The sequence below is a fragment of the Drosophila virilis genome, chromosome 2 (genome assembly GCF_030788295.1).
Source record: "Drosophila virilis strain 15010-1051.87 chromosome 2, Dvir_AGI_RSII-ME, whole genome shotgun sequence".
Lineage (NCBI taxonomy): Eukaryota > Metazoa > Arthropoda > Insecta > Diptera > Drosophilidae > Drosophila > Drosophila virilis.
The window spans coordinates 16,108,615-16,135,344 of NC_091544.1; the positions used below are offsets into that span (position 1 = coordinate 16,108,615).

A 26,730-nucleotide genomic window follows, 5' to 3' on the forward strand; every position below is an offset into this window, starting at 1 on the left:
CCACGTGCGGGGAACTCGAGAACAACATGGACTGCGAGCTGAAGCCGCAGGCCAGCGGGAAGATACTCAACTTAAATGTGACCAGCGATGAACTAGTAGATAGTCCGATCGTAAGGTTAGACCATAGTTCAACAGCTGGTCAGCTGAGCGCTGAGGAGACTCAGCTGTTGCTGCAGAAGCTGAGCATCAACAATCCGTTCTATCGCTTTCGCAAGCAGAGCAACTCCCTCAGGGAGCTGCGGCGCATGCGTAAACGCGCGCGTCGCCAGCTGCGTCGCCACAGATCCGAGGCAGACCTCATGCCACACCCACAGCAACACCCACACAGTGAAGCCAAAGTTGTAGTTGTATTAGACAGTAAGCAGTATTTAACCTTAAGTAGTTCTAGGCAAGGTACGAGTAGCATTAAGACTAGATCCGTAAGCAGCCTGACGCCTGACAACTCCACGGTCATCACAAATCCGTTCAGCATCTTTCACGATGATGAGATACTCACCCTGGGCGTTAATCCTCGTTTGCGCAGCGCTAACAGCGCCACGGCCGCCATACGTTCAACGCGGCCGCAGCGCAGTGGTAAGGGCCTGCGCCGGCTCTTTGATAGACAGACAACTCCCACTCCAGCCAGTCAACAATATCTGCAAGGTGTGCCCGTGCGCCGCTTTGAGCGGCAGGACTTCAATCAGGATTCAAATCCGACGGGCAAACCAAAGCGCGCGAAGGCTATCTTCAAACAGCTTTCGCTGCGCAAGCTGCACAAAACAGAGGAACCGTCGGTGCTGCCCAAGCTAAAGCTTAGCTATCGTTATCCAAATCGCACGCAGAGCATACAGAGCATGCGCACCGCTGGCAGCGGCGGTTACGATATACAGCACACGGCCTACAGGCCACGACTGGTCTCTACGACACCAAAGTCCAACTACTTTGAGCGGCTGCAGGCAAAGACTAGGCTAGGCATACAAAAGATACGCGACAAGTGCCGCAACTTCAAAGCAAGCAGCAGCGACGCCAGCAGTACTGGCGGTGGCGGCAGCGAATTTAGTGGATTTCACACGCTCGCCAAGGATGAGAGCTTCCGCTTCATCAGCGATCGGGCGCACATCTCCAGTTACGAATCTCGATGCGCTGCCGCCCATGCCGCCGGCAAACAAGCAACCATCTACAAGAGCTACAAATCAGAAATAGATCTGAGCAAGAATCTCCACTACCTAGAACACTATCTGGAGCAGAACTTCGAGCAGCAGCTGAGCAGCAGCAAGCAATCCGCTCACTCTGTGGGCCGCATCAGTGGCGCCCAGCGCCGAGGTTTGGCTACCCCACAGGGCATAACAGAGACAGAGACGGAGACAGAGGCAGAGACCAAAACGGGCGGGGGCACGCCGCGGCGACGCCACAAGCGTAGCCAGTCGCAGGCCAACAGCCAGACAGTCGGCAGCATCAGATGTGGTTCCACGGCTAACTATGAAAATCTGGGCACACTGCCAATTTCGGCACGTGCAGCGGAACACAACAAGGCAGCCCTTCACTCAGACTCGCTGAGCAGTTCGGACTACGCCTCCGTATTCAGCGGGCCAACGGCTGCGAAACGGGAGACAGCACCGCAGGCTGAGAATAAAAATGATAATAGAATGGATGAGCAGGATGTGAGACAGCAGCAGGAGTCTGTGCTTAAATTACGCTACGAGCATCCGGACAAGATGTGTGAGTACTACTTTGATAATCTGACCAGCTATGCGCTGGCGCTGGAGGAGAGCGAGGACCTGCTGCTGGCCGAAAGCGCCAAATCAGCGCGTTTATTTTACGACGACGAGGACGACGACGATGAAGAGGATGTTGATGTTGATGTGGATGATGCACTGGCCACTAACGAGCCGGATTTTATGGCGCGCGACATTCGAATTCGCGTCAAAGTCAACGAGTGCGAGGATGCTGATTGGTACCAACACCGACAGCAGCAACAGCGGCAGCGGCAGCAGGCAACTTCGTATAATGAGAATCTTGCCGAGAGCACATTCTATCAATCGCTCAATCAGCATTTACAGCGACAGGCAATTGCAGTTGACGACAGGCACAAATCGGAGACGGCCTCGGCCTCGGTGGCATCCCTCGGTGGTGAAAGCTACTTGGCCCACTTTGAACGCAGCCGTAGCCGCAGCGATTTCGAGCGGATCGAGCGCAACAGCCTGCTGCGTCCAAATGAAGACCTAGAACAGTTTTACGCCCGCGGCGAATACTACGGATTCGGTGGCAGTACTGGCGGTGGCGGCGTCGGCAGCTCGGAGGTCGTGTATGCAACCAGGCAACGTCGCGCCGACCTCATGGAGGCGCATTACTCGCGCAGCTATCCGACAGCTGCGCTAACAGCAACAACTCCGCTTCAGTTGATGCCCAGCAGCGATGCGCTGCTCGACCAAGCAGACGGCAGCGGGCTGGCCAGCTACAAGCGCAGTTGCGCACTGCGCATTGCTGCAACGACAGCAACAGCTGCAACAACAACATCAGCTGCAACCACATTGTCCTCAACTAACATCAGCGAACTTACTTCGATGCGACCAACCAGTGATGTCCTCTATGCTACCAGCAGCAAGCAGCAGCAGTTTCAGTTGCACACAACCAAACCGGAGCCAGAAATTGCAACGGACACAACAGCAGCAGTAATGGCGCCTGCGGCTGCTGCTGGCCTGTCAGCTGGAAATGCAAACACCAATACGAGCGCAAATAATCGGTACATGTTGGAGAATTTGCGCAAATATTACGCAAATCAGCAGCAGCATCCGCCCGCACACTCTGTCAACTCGTCCTCGCTGTCCAACTCATCATCCTCGAACTCGTCCATGTCGCAGCAGCAAAAGCTGCATCTACCCACCGCACAGCCGCACAGCTCTAAACAGCAGCAGCAGCAGCTCCATTTAGGGCCACCGCGTCGCAATTCGAGCACTTCGAATGCCTCCTCGACAGCGGAAAACTTTGACAGCTTCATAGCGCTGCGCAATGCCACCACTAGCACGCCCACCACAGCGGACTACATGGCTAAACAGCAACTGCAGCCGCAACGTCGCAGCCACCATCAGGGCGCAGCAGGCAAGGCGCCGCTAATCTCGGCGCTAAACTATTACGGCCAGGGTCTGCCCAGCGGCAGCGGCAGCAACAGCAACGGCGGCAGCGTTCTCACCTACAATGGCAAATTATCTGCCACCGCAATGTTGTCACAAGTAAATTTGGCCAGATCTTCTGCGCTGCATCAGCAACATACCACGACACCAGCAACAACAGCAACAACAACGCCAACAGCATCCGCATCTGCGTCCGCAACCGAAAGCTTCATATTGGAATATGAGTGTTAGCGCACGATTAAATTACTATCGATCCATTGGGGGCAGCACCTCATCCTCCGCGTCCTCCGCTCCCTCAGGGTGGCTTACCTGTCGACAGCGAATCGGGAATTATTTCACCCGGCGTTTGTCCGTCCATCTGTCCTTATGTCCTCTGTGCCGTGGGTACATTTTATGCCATGCCCTGGATTTACGTTTGCCGAAATTACAATTACAAATTGTTAACGCAACTGATTGGATTAACGCCACCGCGACCACACCCCACACGCCAAGCCGCCTCATGCTGCATCCCAATGGACCAGCTTAAATGCGTACATGTGTGTATCTGATGCAGAGTCCCCAGGGCTAATGCTTGGAATAACTAATGAGAACACCCGATATATCTCTTGTAAGCACATAGAAAGCTCAGATTAACTGAAATATCTATCCTGTGCTGTAAATGTAAACTATATCTAAGGAATCGTAAGTGTTTATTTACTGCGGTTGATAAATGCAAAAGTACATGGACTTCATGGCATATACCCGTATGTATAGCTAGGTATACATTATCGTAAACTACTGACAATAATACCATTCAATTACCGATTACATTCATTAGCCAAGTTAATAGCATATATAAAAAATGTATTCGACATTGAAAGAAATGCATAAATCAAATTTATAGTTATATCATCAGAAAAAACAAGCATTATTCTCATACTCTTACTGCTACTACAATATACTTATATATACCAAATTTATTCTATAGAAACCGAATATCGAATTTTGACAAGCTAAACTCCAAGCTAACCGTTACAACTTTTGATATATATATATATATATATATATATATATATATAAGATGCGAATATGGATTGTTCTTAAAGCTGTTAAGTTTTTTAGCTTAGCCTAAAATATAATCTCAAACTAAAAGTTATCAAATAGCGAACAGAGATCTGCAGTGATTACAAAGAGCGCAATACGTAACTTTAAATAATTTCCGCATTTGTTTTGAGGTGTAGAAGGTACTTAACGTATTCGTACTTAACTAATTCCGACAAAAAGCTCGTACCACTGAAGAAAATGAGTATTAATTAGTTTGATTATTATTTTTGCTGAGTAGTACAGTGAATATCTTTATCTAGATATCTAAGTTTCAATACTAAACGTAAATTGTGAAGCATGCCTAAAAAATAAAACAAAAATTACTAAATTATAAATTTTTCCAAATGCAAAGCAATTACGTTTAATTGAAAACTTAAATATAAAAAATACTAATAAATAAGGAAAAAAGACATTAAAAAATGGCGAAAACAACAATTTGAGCTTCCACGTTGACAGAAAGGAAATTAAAACGGCTGCATTAAGAGACAGCAACTAAATTTACAACAGCAACAACAACAATGAGCGGCAAATGCACTGACAAAGCGCATAAAATATGAAAATCTGTAATTACGCTGAAAGCAAATAAAAAATAAGGGAAGAAGAAGCAGAGGCGCTTGCCAGCAACATATTAAATTTATTTATTTATTGCGGCAAAAGCGAATTACATAAAAGGATGCTTGTGGCTCAGCTGGCGTCGCGTATATACATATATAAATATATCAAAAATACAATATATATATTTATATATATATATATATATATATATATATATATATATATATATATATATATATATATATATATACATTCAAACATATTTACCAACTATTTATGTGACGTCAAAGTGTTTAACTTTTAAGTGAAACTGTAAATACAACTACAACTAATTGACATGCAACGAACGATAGGCGACAAAAGCGACACACTCATTAATTTCTCATTTATACACGCTGTCATACACTGCGAATGCGCAATATTTTCAATCATAACTTCAAAAAACCACAAATAAAAAATGTTGCATAAATATTTGTATGACGTTGCGCTGAAAACTGTTTCGCTGCTATTTGAATTTCCGCAGTTACATATTAAAATTATTGCGTATGTGGCATGTGCTCGTATTTTTAACCCTCCCTCCTCACAGTCTCTCCCTGGCCAGCTCTGCATTGCCACCTCGCCCATGCAATTATCTGTGTGCGCGCAATTTATCTCATTTGCGGCTGAGTTATTTCCAACTGCAGCAAATAGCACTTCCAGACGAGCCAGTGCCCCGTGCAGCAACGCCGGCCCTCCACAATTCCTCTCGTTTGTATTTGTGTTCCACATTTTCCTTTTTTTCTCTTTTTTTCCCCCCTGTTATTGTTGGACAGCCAACACACTTTTCCGCTTAATTTACTGGCTGGCAGCTGGCTTCGTGTTGGCCCCGAAAGAAGATGCCAGTGTGCCACAGTGGCACAGCACTGGCCGGTTGACAACAGCAATTGCTGCATAATGCATATGCCCGGGCACAGTTTGGACCATGTTGATCCTGGCTGGAAGCTCGATACGCGGATGCTGTTGCTGCGGTGTCTGCTGCAGCCGTTTCAATTGCTGCAACTGTGACAACAATAATAATTCATGGCATGCTTTATGGCTGGCCATCAACTTATCGGCAGTTGCTGCCACCCTTACCCACTCTGCCCTACCCCTTCCTCTCCAGCCAGTCTGCACATCAACAGCCAGCAAATAAATTAATGAAAGTCAAATTAAAATTTCTTTGATGCGGCAAATAGAGTTGGTTCAGTCTGCGCGTTATCAGCCATGCAACAGCGTGTGGCATAAGCCTTTCAATTGCAATACAAGAACAACTACAAAAACAACAACATTAACAGCAACTAAATTAAATAAGTAAACGCGTAAAGTTTCATGTTAAATTGATAGCAGTTAATTATGCGTTTGATTAAATAGGAAACAGTTTATCTAATTGAATTATTGAGCTTGAACGTTGAATTAAACAGTGTTTGGGTTGGGCAAAACGTCAAAAACAAGACTGCTTAAACATAAAAGTCAGTTAAAAATAAAAAAGACCAGTCAAGACGGGCAAAAACGCACTACTAACCACATAAACTCAAGACCGAATACTCTTATTAAATCAACTACAGAAGATATATTCCATATACATATATATATATATACGTTTTTCCCTCCCATTTTCTATGCCTAAGCGTGTGTTCGTGTTTACCATTTGTTAAGTATTTGCAACAATAACAACAACAACAACAGCAACAGGCAACCAAAAATTGCAGCCTCAGCTGCACCATTTACCATTTATTATTGTATAATTAAGTAAACGTATGATACTTAGTACTATTTTAACTTAGGACATCTTGCTGCATTCGACTCTATTATTTCAAGTGTGCTAATGTTTATTTAGTTTATGATCATTTACTATTAGTTCTTTATTAACACTAATTCAATGAGATTTACAATGGGTTGTGATAATAAACACACACACACACACACACACAAACACTCCTCACACACTCACACAACACACATACATTTGTAATAATCTCAGACACCAAATACACCGAATTGCCAACGGAATGTGTACCCCCAAAACTCTAAAAACTAAAAAAAAAAAAAAAAAAAAAAAAAACAAAACAAACAAAATATTAAGATAACAATATGTAAAACATCCAAATCAAAGCAAGTAACCAGTAATATCTGCATATATACTATATATAATATTTATCCGTAAATCGTAACCGATGTATGTGCTCCATGCATTTTGTGCATTCTCTTTGGTAACTCTCAAAACTCGACTCGTATGTACCTTGTGTTATTTTCCAGTTCTGAGATCTACAATTTGTCTTTTCCATTTTCTGTTTCTCTTTCTGTTTCTGTTACTATTTTTGTGTTTGTGTTTGATATCGTTGTTTCCACCGACTTTTCCTTTGACACTTGTGCTACTTTTTTGCATTACATTTTTACTGTGTCTAAGAAGCAACCGATACAGCAATCACGGAAATCCCCACGCTCACCCCACTTTTGTATTAAGCCCTACTATATTTAATCCCGACCCAGTTCCAGTTCGAAATATTTGTTGCCTGTTTTGCACGCGATTTGGGCGCGTGCTGCGCGCCTTCTTAACAGCTATCATTTTATACAACATCCAACATGCAACACACATATTTGTCGTTTGATTAACAACCTTCAACTTGTTTATAGACTTTTTTATTTGTCAAACTCTGCTATTTTTATTTGTTTATCGTGTATCCGAGTGTTGAGGCATGTATGTTTGTTATGTTTGCGTCATGCGTCAGATTTAGTTGCTCTTTATAGGCAAATACATGCAGGCCTATGTATGTATGTATTCTCATTTTATTGCCTTACATCATCATAAAGTTTAAAGTCGTCCTATGCCTTGTATTATCACTTGCTTAATATGCCTTCATAATAAATATAAATATTTTTTTCTTTTCTTTTTTTTTGTTTTATATATATCTGCTTGGCTTGTCTGTCTGGCTGCCTGCCTGTGTGTGTGTCTTTAAATTTCATAATTTTATTTTACGAGCCATCAAACTTCATGCAATTGTGTGTCGAATGGAACAGATTTTGCTGCATTCAATTAACCCCGTCAATGAATTGTAATTAATCCTTGAATAACTTACATTTGTCTTAATTTCAATTTTTGTTTGTTTGTGCAACAAGACTCATAAATAAATGCCAGACACGCACCAAAAAACTTGGCCAGTACATAAATCAAAACTTCAAGTTCTGTCTACTCAGCCCCGCCTTAACGCAGCAGTCAAAAGACTTTTGGCCAACATAGAAAACTTTATTGTCGCTCTTTGTTCTCTGGCTATCTCGTGCCATCCAATTAACATTGCGTGCAATTTGTAAAAGGATGAAATGAACAAAAGAAATTTCATTGCATCATTACACTATTTGGTACAAGCAAATCGTTGCATGCCACCTCCAACTTGCCACATTCTATGCACAAACTTAAGTCGACTTTCGGCACTCGGCATAAGTTGCTGGTTGTTGTCTAAAGCAAGCGTGAATGCAACAGCCTTTGCCGTATAATACATGGCCCACACTGCAGGCGCCACCTCACTTTAGTTGCATTGGTTTTCCCTGCTAATAACTTAAGCCAATTAATTGTTCTGAAGCGGCATACAGCTAAAAACAATGCACAAGTTTGGCAACTCAACTCAACTTGAAGTCGTGTGTTGTTGTGTATTGCATGTTGCATATTATATTAACTTTGTGTGCCCCCAATGCCAACCTGGGGCGATAACTCGACAAGTTCAACGGCATCCGCAGCATCTTACTATATTTTGGCCAAATTCACGCGGCAGGTATTTTATACATACTATGGCCAGCACATATGCACACTCACACTGACAGAACCGCAACCACTCGGCACACAGACCCCATCCACCACACACCCACACACTCACACACTCACAAAAGCACTTGCAAACTGTTAAGCGCACTTTTGAGTCCACCCGCTCGCTCATTTCTGTTGCAAGTTGGTTAACAAGCATTTTGGCCTGCTTTTTTTGTATTTTAAATTTGACATACTACTATATGCCATATGCGATGCATTAAAAATACCCATTTCACGCACTGTCAACTCGATAAATGTGCATTAATGCATTTAATGTGGCAGTGGTGAAAATTATAACTCTTAATAACGACCAATTAAAGCTGAATTCAGATAGCACTTAAATCAAAATGTAAAAAACTCTGCCAATAAATAGCCCAAACCAAGCGCGAACCACTTCGAAGTCCACTCAAACCACGAAACGAGATCGCAAACAAAACAAACGCAACGCATTGCAAACAATAACAAAAACAAACAAACAAACAGCAACAACAACAAACAATATATATAGCGCAATTATTATAATTTCATTTTGCTGTCAGTCATAAAAATTGATTTCCTTTTCACGGACCTTTTTTTATTTATTTTAATTTTTCAATTATTAAAATGAAATACTTTTTTCACTCAACTCAAAGAGTTGAAAGACTACAGCAAATAATTTATATTTATAAATATTAGCGCTATAAACAATTACAAAATATAAACAAACAAAAAAAACTATTCAGTCAGACGCATAATGAAATTACAAAAGTTCCTCCCGGCACGCATTTTTCATGTTTCTTTTTTACTATTTCCATATAAAACGTAGTTTATTTTTTGTCCTTTGTGAGCGTTTAATAATGTTTAAAATACAAGAAATTGTTGCATTAATTTAAAAGACTGGAACGAAGCAATTCATCAATTTGATTTCTTATGAATATGTCGCGCTGCTTGGTTATTTGTTTTGATTTATGTGTGTTTATTATTCTATAAGTATAAATTCCTACCAATTATGTCACCCCCTCTTTTATATGCTACCCCTAAACTATACTTGATTATTGTTTTTAATTTTAATGATTAAAGCTACATTTATGCCTTTTAGTTAAAAGTAAAGATATACGAAACAGCGTGTTTGCAGAAGCCAATTAAAATTGAAATAATGAAGCCCGGCGGGCGCAATCATGATGATGTTGGTGATGATCATGTTGATGATAAATATGACGTTTGAATCTCAAGTGAAATGCAATGTAAATGTGTGCACCTTGTATTTAATTTTTAATTCTTAAGTGTATAAATAAAATTATTAATATGCCTATTTATTTGCAACTGAAATGCCTAAGCAACCGAAGTTGATTTTAATAAAACTTATTTTCTATAATATATGCATTCATATATATATATATATATATTTTTTTTGTTTTTTCCATTTGGAATTACGCATTAGCCAAAAGCAAACTGCATAGAGAGAGCACCAATTCTAGAACGAGTTTATAATTACAATTAGAAGTTTTTCCATCATTTAGCCAACTTTTCAGCTCAGTTAGTCAAAAGGCAATTCTTTGATATATATTTTCTCGATATCTACATCAAATCACAACTGCTTAGAAAAGATTTGTATTTTGATTACCGTGTAGCGTGATAAACAACTCATATATTTAGAGTTTATTAATGATTTTCATTCAGCCTTGTTTTGGTTGCAATTTGTAACAATTTATACTTTATGTAGAAAAACCTTAATGAATTGTTTGCAAAGCAGTTCACAGAATTAAAAGAGAGAAAAGAAAAACAAATAATAAATAAATAAGTTAAACAAATATTTATATGATAATTATGGATAATGCAGAACAACTATTAATTTATAGCAACAAAGGTGAATTAAAAAAGAAGAGAAAAACTGAGTACCCTTTTAAATGATGAACAAATTTATAATAACTGCAGAAAAAAACAGATAAATTATAATAAAAAAAAAAAAAACTATTTAAATTCATAAGCGTGTGTGTGTGTGTTTTAACATTTATTCATTTGTGTGTGCCTTACTATTTTTCAGTTTGAGTTTTCATTAATATTGCATTGAGCATTGTTATTATTAATATTATTGATTTTGCTCGTTGCATTCGAGTATTCCTGCTGTATGTGTGTGTGTGTGCGCGCGCGCCTGTGTGTATGTGTGTGCCTTGTGCAAACGTTTGGATAACTTTCTCTCTTTCACTCCCTTTCACTCTCTTGCGTGTGAATGGAACATAAAAGTATTTCAGTTCTGATTTATTCATAAGCCCAGAGCTTCGCTCGCTCCGTTTATTCTGCATTTTTAAAGCTGTATGCGCAGACTGTTAGTTGATTGAAAATTATAAATATATTTTCATATATAATTCCAATAATAATTAAAACAAACAATGAAAAATACTCAATACCAACAATGAGATTGTTGGAAATCAACAAATGCATTTGCCAAACTAATTCTGACTCGTATGCAGATGCAGATGCACTCAGCAAATGTCCCAATTCAAATTCCGCAGCCCATTTGCACTCATACATCAAAACAGCACTCACAAATACATACAACACCACACCTACACGAAGTACGACGAAACCTTGGCAATTGTCTTGCATATTGAATTTACTTTATTCGTACCTGTAATTAATTTGTATAATTTCTGCGTTGCCCCTTATAATTATAGTGTAACCACGCAACCCACCAACAACCCAGCATTACCAATCCAATAAATAAGATTTCATTTCACACATGTGGCAGTAGGGAATTGTGCTCCAGCAGGCAATTATAAGTTAATTAACGATAGCGAGAGAATTTCCAAATAACCTAAATTCCCATCTCAGGCGGCAAAATCCAAATCCACCAAGAATATAAAAATGGTTCAGTTATAAAATGATTCCAAGAAATAGGAACAGAAACTCGTTTTAAATATTTCATTTAAAAATATTTCCGTTTTAATTTTCGCTTTACGTGGACTTGGTGAACGCCCCTCTCTTATCTCTTGCCTCTCTCTCTCTCTCTCTCTGTCTCTAATTATTTATACATACGCATACCTGTAAATTGTTTAATTGATATGGATTGATGGATTGACCTTAACTAACTATATATACACACAAAACATATATTTAAAGAATATATATACATATATACAAACTATATAACTAAATAATAATGACTATATTTATGTATATGATTATTTTTCTTACTTTTGATGACCTTTGATGATGTAATAATAAGAGAATGAACTGAATTGATTGAATTTTTACTTTGATATGTACATTGAATTGTCATTTATATCTACATAAACATATATAAATATATCTATGTATATATACATATATATATAATTTTGAATGTATATATATATATATATACTCGCATACAGTAAAGAACGCCGGAAATTGCTGAAATTCCCAAGTTCCTTCGTTCCTTCGCTCGTTCGTTCGTTCGTTCGCTCGTTCTGCTGATGATCGTGATTTGCGCATAAAATTTAACACTTACAACAATTTACAGTTAATAAGCATAAATACATAATATACATAATACTACTACTTATTGTACTTGTACTCGTGCCAAGCTAATTTGATGACCTGATATGATATGATCATGATTTGTTATGTGGTGCAACCCCGGAGTATATAAAATACGAACGTTTTTTGGATTTTTTTCGAATTACATTATTTCTAATATTTATACTTGTACTTGTATACAATATATATTTATATTGCCTATTAACCTATACGACAATTAATATACGACCTAGTCATACATATAGTGTACGCATCATTCAATGCATATTGTAATTTTTAACTGAATGTTCTGTGATAACCAGCGAAGCGCAAAAAGAGCTCCTCAAAACAAAAACCAAATTTTTATATGTACACTCACACACAAACCCACAACCCACAACCACAGCCACTGCCACAGTAAACACCGAAACTTAAAACGATACGCAGCTAACTCACACAAGCGCCAGAGAGTCTAACACACTGCCTATAGAAACATGTACATACACGCATACACATCCACAAGCACTTAACGCGCACCATGTACAGTTTTATTTATTGTGCCTTGCGACACACACACACAAACACACACACACACACACAATCACAAGCATACGCAACAGCACGTAACGTTTTTACTTTTTTGTCACGATCATTTGTCGCACCACGTTGCGTATACTTAATGCGCGATCTGGCCTTGCATCCAAACCATTTCCAGTTGATGGCTTGTGGTTTATGGCTTATGGCATGGCACAGCTGCCAGGCCAGACTCATTATAAATTAATTAGCCGAGCAATTAATAATTTCACGTTCCATTTAAGTTTGTTAATCAATTAGTATGATACACACCGACTACAAACAAACAAAAACTACACGGCCTACAACATCAACAGCTGCAACAATAGGTTATATAAACACACCGCAAGCCACTAACCAAGCACCATCAAACAAATCTCGCACATTTCCGTTGTATTATTTTTTGTTTGTGTCTTGTTCTTTGCATTTGTAGCTTCTCAGACAACAGAACTACCCGTGAAATTTAACATTTTTAGCGTTCATAATGTGCACCCTAAGTTATTTTTATTATTTTTTTTATTTTTTATTTCGTGTATGTGCGCCAGCGACCACCGTTTGATAACTTTTTAAACATAATTTAAGTTTTTTAACTGCAATTTGGGTGTACAGCGTAAAAAAAAAACAGAAAAAAATCCGAACAAAAAGCAGATAATATAATAAAGCTTTTCACCTGCAGCAGCACATATCATTTTTAATTTAGTTTTTATTCACTCTTTCCGTTTGCATACCCACAAAAAAGGAAGTGAATTTGGCTTTAGTTTTAAGTGTACTAATAATAATTATAATTATAATTTTCACAATGCCACCCACTTCACTGCACTTCTGCATTTCCCACGCACCAGCTGCCCGTTGAATCGCTTGCCGCTTGCATTAAACCCGATATCAGTCCGCCTGCCAGGAAGCAAAGCCTTCTACCCCCCGAAATCCGATACACACCTTAACTTTGTTATAGCACTCAATCAAAGCACTCACAAAATTTGTAATCGCCTGCACCGATTTAATATAGTTTATGAACTGGGGGAACATTTAAATGTATTTTTCGCTCATTTTAAGGAATGCAGTCCTTCAGCATGGCTTCAATTTGTTGTATAAGGAGATATGAACTTGAGGCTAAGATTTTCATTGTTAATATGGGATGGCACATTATGATATATTATAATCAATACTTTCTTACAAGAAACAATCAAGAAGGCATATCTCGAGCACGAGAGGCACTATTTAAAGCTTTATGCTAATGGAATATTAAGAGAATAGGACTCAGCAAATAAACAGTAAGAAATTCGGTTACATAATTTTAGAATCGTTTCCTTGTTAAAATATTTTGCATTTATACCAAGTCTCTGTCTTAAATTAAAAAAGTAGATGTTGTATGTTTTCCTTTTTATTCGATGTCCTTAGACAACAAAATTTTATAATTTATATATTAAATATCGTATTTTATACGAAAACTACAAAAAAAACTAGCATAAAATCTACAATCGAATTATATTATTCCGAACATTTGCTGCCGACTCCACTTGACCGATATATGTTTTTTTGAAGTTTCTAGAAATAATATTCTAAGCTTGGGTATTTGCAGCGAAGCAAAGGTAAAAAGTAAGTACATGAAGTTTATATTAAAACGTTTTATATAATGTTTTATTGTTCATACATTACTTGGACTTCGACTGCATAGATAGTGCCTTCATTGTCCGATTGCAAATTTATTTGCAAGCTTTAATGATTTAATGATCAACGCTTCGAACCCAAATAAATGTTCGTCGGTTGGGCTTATGGATTGAACCAACTCCTCCAACTCCTACTTCATTAAGGTTCGGTTAGTAAACCTGACTTACACATCCATAAACCAGTGGTTGGCTCAAGTCTTGGCTTGTTATATATTTTATATTTTCAATGAATTTCAAATTCAATTTTAAATTTGTTCACATTTTTAAGGGAAGTTGCTTGAAAATATTCAATGGTTGAGACCAAATTTAATAGCTTATATGCCATGTGGACATAATGCATTGGTTACCCTCGCAGTCAAATATAATGATAATTAATTTTCCACATAAACTTAGAATATCTTTATTGTCGTGATCCAAAATCCTTTGGAATGCGCACACTTTCATTGTGATTTCTCATGGAGTGGTCTTAACAGGATTCGTGTTTCATTGCTTACTTATGGCGCCAATCTTTTATTTCGGCTTTCAGCACCGTTTTAATGCCTCATTGCACACACACACACACACACACATTTTGAATAAATATGCATATGGAGGCATGTAAAATATAATGCCTTGGCATCAATTTTATTGCATTTCGTTGGGCCCTTTTCTTACATCATTTGCTGGCCCGTCGGCAGGAAATGCAAAATTGTTCCACGTTAATAAATTTTATTATTGTTATGTGTGTGCCCTTTTGTTTTTGCTTCCTTCTTGGATGGCGCATCTTCGTTGTACTGCAGCTGCATGCTGAACATTTTATTGTATTTCATTTTAAGTTCAACGCACCATAAATTTCCGTAAGGATTTATGTTGCCCAGTGTATCCTTTGGGCCACCTCACGCCGATTCATAACCAATTCGTGTGTGTGTGTGTGTCGCTTCATTCGGCACGGCTATAAATTATTGTGTTCGCATTTCCGCATCGAGTTCATTGAGCTGCATGGCCAAGCGACTCGACTTTCAATGCCTTTCCGGTCGTCTTTTGTCTCTTTAAGAGCGCCAGCTATAATCATTTATGCATTTTCCTTGGAAATTCACGCCTCCGTTTCAGCTGCTATTTAAAGCAAATTATGGCGTGCATCAAAAACAGCCTCGGTGCGTAGAAGTTTTGCGCAAATGAACTTGCGGGTTGCTAAAAGTTTGCTTTTGGCCAGAAAATAAGCCGAACAAAAGTAACACGGGCCGAAAGCACATAAATTTTAGCAGCTGCTGTTACCGAGCTTTGCAATGCTAAACTAATGACAACTCCCATGCAAAATGAAGAAACAATACGCGCATAAATTACAACAAAATTGCATAGCAATGACTATGCGAGAAAGCAACGGCAACCAAAATCTCAGCTGACATTAAAGTGTCGTCGGAGACAATGAAAAACGCATGCGGCAAACAATAGCGCATCAAATTACACCAAACAACAAACAGCAAGAAATGGAAGCCAAAGACAGCTGGAGCAGGAGTTGGAGCTAGAGCTAAAGGCGGAGCAACGGTGGCAAGGAGATTCCCACTATCTAGCCACCGAAAAATCACAGCCAGCAGCGGGCATCTATGGCACAACTTTGCATTGTCGGGGCTTTTGTTTCAAAGTGCCACGGCGTATACGCAATTTGTTTGCACATCTGTGTTATCTGTGTGCGTGCGTGTGTGTGCGTGGGACTGCTTATTGTAATTTGGCGCCATTATTAAAAATCCTTTATGATGCCAGCTACAGCTTCGGCGACAGCAGCAACCGCAGCTCAGCTTTCAGCAAACGCATTTTGTGTGCTCTAATTGCACCATTAAAAGATGACAAACGAAAGCTGGAGTCCCGCAATCCCGTTGTCCTGTGTAGTTGTCCTAGCCCAGACGCTCGCAGAGATGCCAAAAACAATAGCGCTAAGAGTAAGGCATTTAATATGGTTTTTATGCGTTGCCATTTTTATATACCCTTTGCAGAGGGTACACTCATTTTTAAAAGTTTTGTAACCGATCCCCACAGAGTATATTAATTATATACCCAAGACAAGCTGAATGCCCTGTCCGATTGTCAAATCTAGCTGCTCAGATTGGAACCTTTTCATGTGAATGACTGCACTCAATTATTTCCAAATCATATTTTTGATTGGTTATTTTAATACCTCAAAGGGTATTTCATTCTCGGCAACCTGACAATAGCTGTTGTTTTCTTTTTCAGATTTTTGTCTGCTTCTTTTCGGTGCACGGATGTCATAAATGGCATGCCTCAGAGGAAGGGGCTTAAGAATGTGTATGTGTATGTGTATGTGTACGTGTATGTATATGTGTTTGTGTATGTGTATGTGTATGTAGGTGTGGTCCTCGCTAAAGTTTTCGCCAAAAGCCACTATAAATGTAATTTATTTTCGTATATTTGTGCAGCGGGGTTCGCCATCTGCAGGTGTTTTTTATTTTTTAATATGCTTAAGCACAAGCGAAAAGCCCCAAAGACAAATTTGCATTTTATTGCCTCACGCTCAAGCGGTACTCGTTTCGCTGCTATATAGAAAAGAATCTCGCAAAAAAAAAGAACTAATCCCAAATTAAATAACTTAAAGTAGAACAAATAGGTAGAACAGTGGTAACAGCAAACGAAAATTCAACTAAGCGCGGGCTAAATGGGTCGGAGCTCTGCGCTTAAACCACTTCAGAATTATAAGCACTCCAGTTTATATAACGCATTTGGGTCTCATTTCCTTGAATGTGGTTATGGGTTAACCCACATGTTGCCCTTAATCGATTCTTTTTTATCTACCAATGAATTACACAAATAGATTACACAAATGAATAATCAAATCTCTTTTTTCGGCGCTAGACTGTTTTTTTTTTCTTCTTGCATTTTTCATTGGGATTTGCGTGCACTTCTTCTGTACATAAATAGAAATGGGCCAGTCCACATTAATCACCTCTGATAACCAAGCTAAATCGCTAAAATCAATTATATAAGTTCATAGCCCATGTTCTCCAAGCTAATAGCCTATTGCATTAACAGTCAGGACATCAATTGGTCCCTATTTAGTTTTACAGATTCAGATCAATAGTCCACTCAGAAAAGCTGCAATCCCCTAATCATGAGTCTGTCGGTCTGTCCCACCCACATTAATATACATATGTTAGACTATAAAAGCTCAGCTATATAGCTTAACGTTTATCAAACGAATCCCTTATTTAGTTTCATACTGCGCCGCAGTTTGTTTATTCCTTTAGCAGAGTCCATAAAAGCGAATTACACCGGCTTTTTTGAAAATACCTTGATAAATATTTGTATTAAATAAGAGTGAAACATAACAGTTATACAGTAAATCGATTAAATTGTATTGCATTTAAGCCGTTTTATTTCTAGCTTCTTACACCCGGACTCTACCCCATTTAATTGGCCTAAAAACACGTAGGTGTTGGCTTTGCGTTTTTCTCTGTTTCTGCCTTATTGAAAAATTTAACTTGTAATAAAATTTAATGACTTTGCGCTTTTTAATAAAAGTGCGCCAAAGCCTCGCCCCTTATTACACTGCACCCGCATCGGCTTTAGCCCACAATTTAAGCGCAAATTTGTGTTCATAATCACAATTTTCGTACCTTTTCTTTTCTTATTTTTGGTGGTTCGTAATGACTACACAGAAAACCCGGAGCAGTTCTGCCACGCCCATGTCCACCGCCCGCCAATCGGGCTGTGCGTGCAATAAAAAGTAACGAGGCTGTTAGCATTAAGGCAAACGTTTGGGCCGCGGCGGCGGTCAAGAAGTCAGCGGAGTGATTGAAACAAAAAAACCCACAGACTCATTGACGTTAAGTCGGCGTTAATATTTAAATTTATATTGCGTCCGCTGCCCTTTCTGCTGCCCTGACCCTCACCTTGTCTGACCATCAATTCCGCTTTTAATGCCTGCGCAAATATTTGCGCAATCAGCAAACAAAACAAGCGCCGTCGCCGCCGGAGTGTCCTCTGTTTGAGTAAAGCAATTGACCGTCGCTCTGGACACGTCAATTTACGTGCTGAACAACAGCAAGAACAGCAACCGCGGATTAAAAACAACGGCCACTGCACAGCACCGCAAGCTGTACTTCCGTTTCCGCTTGTCCTTGAACCGACGGCGCGTGAGGCGTGCCTCACGTTGTGTTGGCCGCGTTATTTGTGCAACATACAACAACTAGCGCAGGTGTGCACACCCACACCACAGCCACATACCACATACCCATACACCCCTCTAGACGGGAAATAGTGGCATTTGTTTTTGTGGCCAGCTGGCCGACTTATGTTGGCCCAAGGCGCGTGCCGTAAATAACCTGGTTAATCATTTAATTTAAGCACGAGCACATGATAGCCCCAAACGCACAAATTCAAATATACAGCCTGCTGGGCCGAAAAGCCTTTCGACCCACTTAATTTATTGTGATTTGCTTTCTGCTGATTGCTGCCAGCCCATATGAATGCTGTGGGAAATCTACAACCAAAGCCAATAACCACTTATTATGCACTGTGCCCAGCTGTAAAAAGAGTATATTAGTTTTGTGCAGTACACATTGCCATATGTCTTTCAAATTCACTATATATTCTCTTTAGGTTATTAAAGTTTGAGCTGGAAACTTTGGTTCTTATTCCTGTATAAGCCACAGCCTATTAATACTTGTGCAATTATAAAAACCTCTTGGAGTATTTACATTTGCATGCACAGCTGTATAAAGTAATCTTCAGTAGTTTTCCTAGAACAAATCGAACTGAGGTGCACTTCCTGCCGAGATCCTAGTCTAAATGCTAACTGTGGATTTACAAAAAAAAAAGTGTTGGTGAAGGGCCGTATTTAAAAAATTTTTAATTTCCCAAAAATTCATTTCCCCTGGATCGTGCAGAATCTTTAACAAAGTACACTTAATGCAGATTTGTATAGAACTGTATATCTCCTCTTTCAGAGCAAGTTTCTTAATTTGACAGAAAAAATATATTCTGAGAAAATCAAGGCAAAACAAAAACGTTATGTGTATATTGCAAAATTCGCTGTGCCCCACAGGGCATAGATTTTATGTCCCCCCAAGCTATCGTCTCAGTAAATCACACTTCTAAACCTTATTGGGTCTTAAAGCCACCGTTTTTCGGTCACAATAAGTAGGCCACAGTTAAAAAGCTAACTGTTAATGTTTGCTTCCTGATTTTTTTTTATTGCTGCCCCCTTTTCTCAATTAATACGCGGTGATTTCAATACAATAGAGCGTGCACAGTGTATTCCGCAGTCGGGAATTTATAATTGCAATATTTTTATCACAGTCTCTGCTGACATTTTGTTAATTGCATTTTTTTTTGTCCATGGGCCATATGCGCAGTGTTTGGAGGCACAGGTGTGCACAAAGTGTTGCATACTTTTGTGCGCGCATTTAAATATAACTTGCGCACAGAGCAACTGTGTCTGTTGCTGCGGCTGGCACGTTGCGCAAATGCAACTATTTACTATTTATTTACAACTTACATAAGTACGTGCTGGCTGCCCCTTATGCCTCGCCCGTTTTCTCCACGACTTGGCGCATTTTATACGCTAAAAGTCGCACACACAAAAATGCAAAAGTATAAACATTCTTGCGCTGGCAGCTGTAAAAGTTTTCGGTAAACGCATTTCAAACACTCGCTGAGATAGTTATTACAATTGTACACAAAACTAGCAGCAGCAGCAACAGCAGCAACAACAATGCGCGGGAAGGGCATATTGGGGGCAAGTTGGAAACTTGCAGCATTTTCTTCAAATGAAATGCAAAATGCACAACGCTTCGACTTGTGAGGGGGGTTACGGGGCAGGGGCCACAGCGTAATATTTACAAAGCAGTTTTCTTCTTTTTGTGGCGTGTTGCAAGATAGAAGCTATTGCTGAAGTGCAGTTAGCTTTGATCGGCATATGGGCGTGACGCTGCCAGCCGGATCTACATAGACGAACGCGGCGGAAGCAACGAGGACGACGACGACTAGTGCTGTGGCAAACATCCGCTGGACAATTGATGGAAGCCTTGTTATTGTATGCAGAGCAGCGTAGTCATGCCCCGCTGCCACATGTAGTAAGTTTTGGTGCAAGTACCAGTGCAACAAGCATTTGCCGTGCGGAAAACTTTTGTGCAGCTGCTGACTAGCAACGGTCAGGATGAACCTTGGTTCCGCTAGCTAGCGAATATACACAATTAAATACGTATATAAATATCTAGCTCCCTCTCTCTCTCTCTCACACTATATATATATATATATATTCTTTCTCTTTATTCGTGTTGTTGTCGTAAGAGGTCCTGCGCATCGTCGCCTGGTGTTTTTCGTTTCGTTTCGCGCCAGCAGCAAAGTGCACAGCGCAAAGTTTTGTTTACAAAGTCTTAAAATTTTTGTGGCACCCAGTTGAACTTCCTGCTGCCTTGATGCCTGCCACCTGCCGCCTGCCGCCTGCCACGTTAAGCGACACTCACATCCCGCTGTTGATGATGTTGCCGGCAAACCAGTGCCGCGCTGTGGCACCCAGCCCCGCAGCTGCCCTAAAGCCATTGATAATCTAAGAGTATTTGCAACTGCTGCTGCTGTCTTCAATGAAGTGCACCCTTTTCTCTCTCCTCCTCGCATTATCTTTCTCTCTCTCTCCTCCTCTCTGTGTCTATCTCTAGACTGTGCAACTGCTGCCGCATTGTCGCTGCCATTTGACTGGCTAGCACACAGACCAACAGCAGTTAGCAGAGGCAGCTAAGGAATGTGCTGCGGCTGTTAACTACCAATAATCCATCATTAGTGACGAGACACAAGACACTAGGTGCAATTATGTGGCTAGTCTATTACTTTTTTGTTGTTGGTAAATAATGCAGAAAATGCAGCACTTTACCGAATGCACTCGAGGCTGGAGCTTGTGGATGTGGCACTTACTTTCGCGTCTATTTGCCTGCAGCACTTGAAGACGCCGCATCCTGCTGCTACTTCGGCTTGTCATTGCGTGTAAAATTATGTCAACGCTTGTCAACTTTTATGTTCAGCAGAGAAATTCAGTCAAGTGCCACACCCATCGCAGCCAAGTCGAGCTCAAGTGCCTTTGAGCATGCATTGAGTGAATGAATAAAAGTTTCTTTGCCGCGCATGTTTACTTACCGAGTGTGCGTATGCGAGTATTGTATGTATATGTGTATGTGCGTGTGTTTCACCGCCATTTGTTATTGACTGTACATAAAGAGTGCAGTTGCAGTGGCACTAGCAGTGGCTCTGGCAGTTGCACAAAGTGTCTGCAAACTTTTTAAATTTAAATGTGAAATTTACGAAGCCCGCGCAATCGCACATACACACACACTCCTATTCGCACCCGCAGGAAGCAGGCGACCCTCAGTTGCAACTTTAATGTGGCAACTTTTGGTAACCTAACAAGTTTGGCCACGCCTACTTACTTTGGTGCGCATTAGCGTGCCACAGCTCAGTTTCTTATTAAAACTTACACTCACTTTTTTCCAAACTGTCGCGGCTAATTAGCTTTTTCGCAGGCTGTTCTTTTTTTCCTTTTTTTTTTTGCTTGCTTAATTTGCAGCACATTGGCTGCAAACGCTATCTTGCCTGCCGCCTGCCTGAATTAACCCAGTCTTACACGCTACTTTATGCTGCCACAAAGTGCAGCGAGCAGCAGCGGCATCGATGCATGAAATTTCACTTGGCTTCGTTTGGAATTTATCTAAAATATCTGAATAGTTAGGTAGCCGAACTTTTGCTATACCAAGTAGTACACCAATCGTAATCGTATATTTATAAATCGCTTGTAATATATGTTATGCAAATGAATGTAAATATATAAGTAGAACTAAACGAACTAATCAACATTAATTTTTTTCTTTTGTTTTCCTTACCTTAGTTTCAATCTTCTTTTAAGCACTTGTATTCGTTTGAGCGATTAGTTTTATATGCATATAAAATATAGTGTATATTTATTAATACGACACCAGCTCTAACACGGCCGCGGACATATCAAGGCACACACACCCAAATTACTGACCCACCACGTTGTTAAGCAGAAGTAAACACACACACACCCACACACACACACACACACACACACACACACACACACACACACACACACACACACACACACACACACACACACACACAATCACACACACACACACATACGCACACTCTACATATAAGCAATATATATATATATATATATCTCATACACAACTTATGATAAGTGTCTACTCTTTTCCTTTTTTCGTCTCTTCTCTGAAATTTCATTTTCCGATAACAACCACAACAAATGCGCCCAACAACAAACCACACACGCACACCATATACTGCTAACTTTGACACAACAACAACCACAACAATTGCTATGTGTTAACCACCACCACCACCACCTATACCAACAACACAATCAGAGCGTGCCAGTGCTGCGCACATTTGGCGGGCATCACATCGCGTAGCGGGAACTTAATGTGGCCAGCACCACCAACATCAACAACACAGCAACAGCAACAACAACCACCACATGCTCATCGTCGGCAACCACCATAACTACGCCCACAGGCACACCACCCTTGCCACCGTTGCCTAACACGTTTATAGCCATCAAAACGAAGAGCGACGCCGGCAACAGCAACAACAACAGCAACAACAGCAGCAACAACCTTACTCTGCAAAGTGGCAACAATAGTTTTAAATCGAACAGCAACACAAACAGAAGATCGCCAATTGGTCAGCAGCAACAGCAGCAACCGCCGCCGTTGCCAATGAAAAACGGTGCCAAACAGCATCAGCAACAACCACAACACGACAATTCACATTATCAACATCTCAGTTACAACATGACACATCTGCAACACTTTAACCCACGCCCCAACAACACACTCGATCGCAAGCACATGTCACATCCACACACTGAAGCTAATGCTGGCGGTGACTACTGCACGCAAATAAATCCGCACTATCTGCAGACCTTTGACAGTATTGATCCCGACCATTATAGCGTGGCCAATCTGCACGCACATCCGCATCGCAGCCAGTCAAAGTCGCAGATCTATAGCTATGGCAGCAGCGGCACCGCCAGCGATACATCTAATCAGCAGCAGCAGCAGCATCCACAGTATCACAGCAGCAGTAACATAGCGCACATTGAACACCACTACCAGCAACATAGTCATCCACACCAGCAACAGCTGCAGCAGCAGCAGCAGCAACTGACACACCACCACCAACACCACAGTCTGAAGCACACGAAACACAGCAAGGGTCACAAGGGCAAACACAATTCCAAGAACAGTAAATCTCAAGATGATTTTAAGGCCATACACAAGCAGCAGCAGCAGCAACAACAGCAGCAGCAAAAGTGCAGCAGCAACAGCAACAAGCAGCAGCACAATAAACGCACTAGCAACAATCAGTTGTTGCCACAGCAGCCGCAACAGCAACACTATTCTAGCTCCAGCGATAGCTTGCCGTTTGATAATAACTATTATTAAAAATGCAAATGCACACACAGCTACTCACCCACACACATACACACTCACGTATTGCTATCTTAGTTGTAGAATGTTGTCGTTGCCCAAATCACAAAGTCGTATGTCTAAAACGCACACCAACAGCCATCTTAATGTGTCAACGCACTTACACACACACAAACACACAGACACACCCACGCGCACACATATAAAAACATTTACACACACGCATACCAACACTTTTAATGGTATTACAATCGGGTTGTCACTGTCCGAAACAATTTGCAACATGGCGTATACGCAACATGCCAAAAACTTTGCATACTTTTGTGCGCGACCAGCGACATGCACTCCCACACAAATTCACTCAGAGACACATACACACACTCATATTTCTAATCGATGCTGCTCTGCTAATGGCAGCTGTTTGTGTTGTTGTTTTATTGAACTTTTCGTGAAAAGCCACAAAACATTTAAATGGATTTAGCATAAAATAATTATTGAATAATTGAATAGTTTACCTAATTAAATTAGACTGTAGTTGAAATACCAAAAACTACGGAAATATATATAAGCCATAAGTTCGAATATACAAGTAATTACAAAATTAATGATATTTGCATTCAAGTGTTGTAGGTTTTATAAGCCAAAAGTCATTTATTGTTAAATGTGGTCAAAATATCTATATAATAATAAGCTTAGGACCTTAAGATATACTTAGAAGTTAAGAAACGACCTTCCTAATTTACTGCCCCTGCCCATGACTCACCAAATATCTAATTTTCCGACGTAGTCGGTCAGTCGCACAATCCCGCTCTCCACCTCTCTCTATTTCTGTCTCCCTATCTGTCTCTCTCGCAGCCTTAGCTAATCAGATGTTTATTTATTTATTTCTATAACAATTTGCTTGAATTAACTGCCAACAACTCGTACACAACAACAACAACAACAACAACAACAAAACATACAACAACAACATACAACACCCCTCCCATACACAGTCGTCCACTTTGGCCAGCGCCAGCGCCCACGATGAGCTTGGCAATCTGCTCTGGCAGCAGGAAGCTACCGAATTCATTGAGCAGTTTCCCTGTGCTGCGCCCCGCTGCCCGGTGCCGCCCATACGCCATTGCCACGCCCACGGTCACGCCCATGTCCATGGGCATGGTCAGGCGCTGGGCAAACGGGCAAGCAGTGTGGCCGGAGGCGGCGGTGAGCTGTTATCCACACAGCAACGCCATCAGCGCGACATGTTCAGCGGCGACCTGGGCATACCCGAGATCAACACACACGTGGGCAGTGTTGTGCACACCTTCGAAACACTGGCGTTGCAGCGCCGCCTGGCTGAGGCCGAGCAGGATCGGGAGCAGAGTAAGTATGAGCTGCGCACGAGTAACAACAACAACATCAGCAACAGCAACAGCAACAGCCAAAGCCAAAGCAAATACAACCAGGTGAAGCGCAAGTCGCAGGATCTGCGTCAGCGTCTGCAACAAATGCACCGACAGAAGCAAAAGCTGCAGGCACAAACACAGTCACTGGCACTGGCACAGGCACAAACACAGTCACAGTCACAACATCATCATGGCCACTGCATACTAAGCGCACCCGCACCTGGCAAGCTCATCAACAGCTGCAGCACCCAAAGCCTGGCCAATCAATTGGCCACGCTGCCACGGCCAGCACCCACAGGGGCACACTCAACGGAGCAGCTGCGGCAGCCTTATGGCGGCATTGCTGACGACTATCGCAAGAATCTTTTTGGCACCTTGGTGTCTCAGCGGCGGGCACGCAGCAGCCTGCAACAGTCCAGCGAGGAGGAGCTGCAGGACGAGACTTACATTGTAAATGCGGCCTTTGATGAAATATTTGCGCATTACGATGACGACGGCGAGGAGCTGGAGGGGGAGTGCAACACGCAGCAGGACACGAGTCACACCTACACCAACGACAACACCAACACAGATGACCTATTTGACGATGAGCACATGCTGGTCAGCCTGAGCGAGCTGGATGACGATGTGTTTGCCAGCCGAGCGCAAACGGCCTCCACCACACCCACGACAGTCGGCGCTGGCCGCACACCCAAGCATAGTCATCCGTTACAGAAATACCCAGCGCCGGCGCCGCCGCTGCAACAGCGCTCTAGCACGTTCAACAATCTCTTTGACCGCTTTAAGGGCAACTCGTCAACAACGGCGGCGGCAGCAATTGCCAAGCATCCGCTTAACAAAACGCACTCGGAGCAGCAGCTGCAGCCTTCGCCGCCGGCTTCGACTCCAACAAAGCTGCACAAGTACGCCGCACAGCCGCAGCTCAATACGGAGCCGGATTTTAATCGGGGATCTACGCTCAGCCAGTCGTTTGTGCGCCAGCTAAAGCGCGTCTCCTACAAGCAGAAGCGCGCACCACCCGCACCGCCGCCCAAGCCGCGCTCCAATGTGGCGCATGTCACACCGCTGCGTAATGCTCTCATCTTTCCTAAGCGCTCCAAGTCATCAAACGAGCTGTTGCTCGACGACCTGAATGTGCAGGCACGTAAGTATTTTCGCCGCTCGGAGCACAGTGCAGCGGTGTAATGGAATACCGGACTGGAGCCAGCGCACTATTTCTTACCTCTCTTTTGCTCACCCCTTTTAACCACACTAGCTATTAATCTTTGTGACTGAATACCCTCCCATAAGCAGAACGAATGATAATCACTTTTCTATTGATTACATTTTTGGCAGAGGCGACGCTCTTGTAGACTAAGTATCCCGATAGCCCGCCCGATACCAATAACGACCCCGATACCATTACAATCTAGCATTACCTAACCAGAAACAGCAGAGGATGATTGAGTGTAGTGAACCCGCCGCCGCTAAAATAAAATAAAAGGAAGCAAAAGTTTCTCTAAATGGAAAAGCTAAAACGAACCCAAAGAGATTCGCGCCATAATTGGATTGAAATTTGCCAGCACTCGTAAAGCCAGCTAATTGAGTAAATTACCATAATAA

The 26,730-nt window shown here is 41.4% G+C and overlaps 2 protein-coding genes across 2 annotated transcripts in view; both read left to right on the forward strand.

Moving 5' to 3' along the window:
- The window catches only part of LOC6631239 (pneumococcal serine-rich repeat protein), a 117,870-nt gene extending 108,010 nt beyond the window's left edge, over positions 1–9,860 (forward strand). The window contains 1 exon segment of the mRNA XM_032437670.2: positions 10–9,860. Coding sequence (XP_032293561.1) covers positions 10–3,341 — 3,332 coding nt within the window. The 3' untranslated portion in view covers positions 3,342–9,860.
- Positions 8,453–26,313, forward strand: LOC6630639 (ras-interacting protein RIP3). Its single transcript, XM_070207563.1, has 3 exons — positions 8,453–8,533; positions 22,721–23,733; positions 24,753–26,313. The coding sequence occupies exons 1-3, from the start codon at positions 8,453–8,455 to the stop codon at positions 26,311–26,313; spliced, it is 2,655 nt and encodes an 884-aa protein (XP_070063664.1).
- The last annotated feature ends 417 nt before the right edge of the window (positions 26,314–26,730 follow it).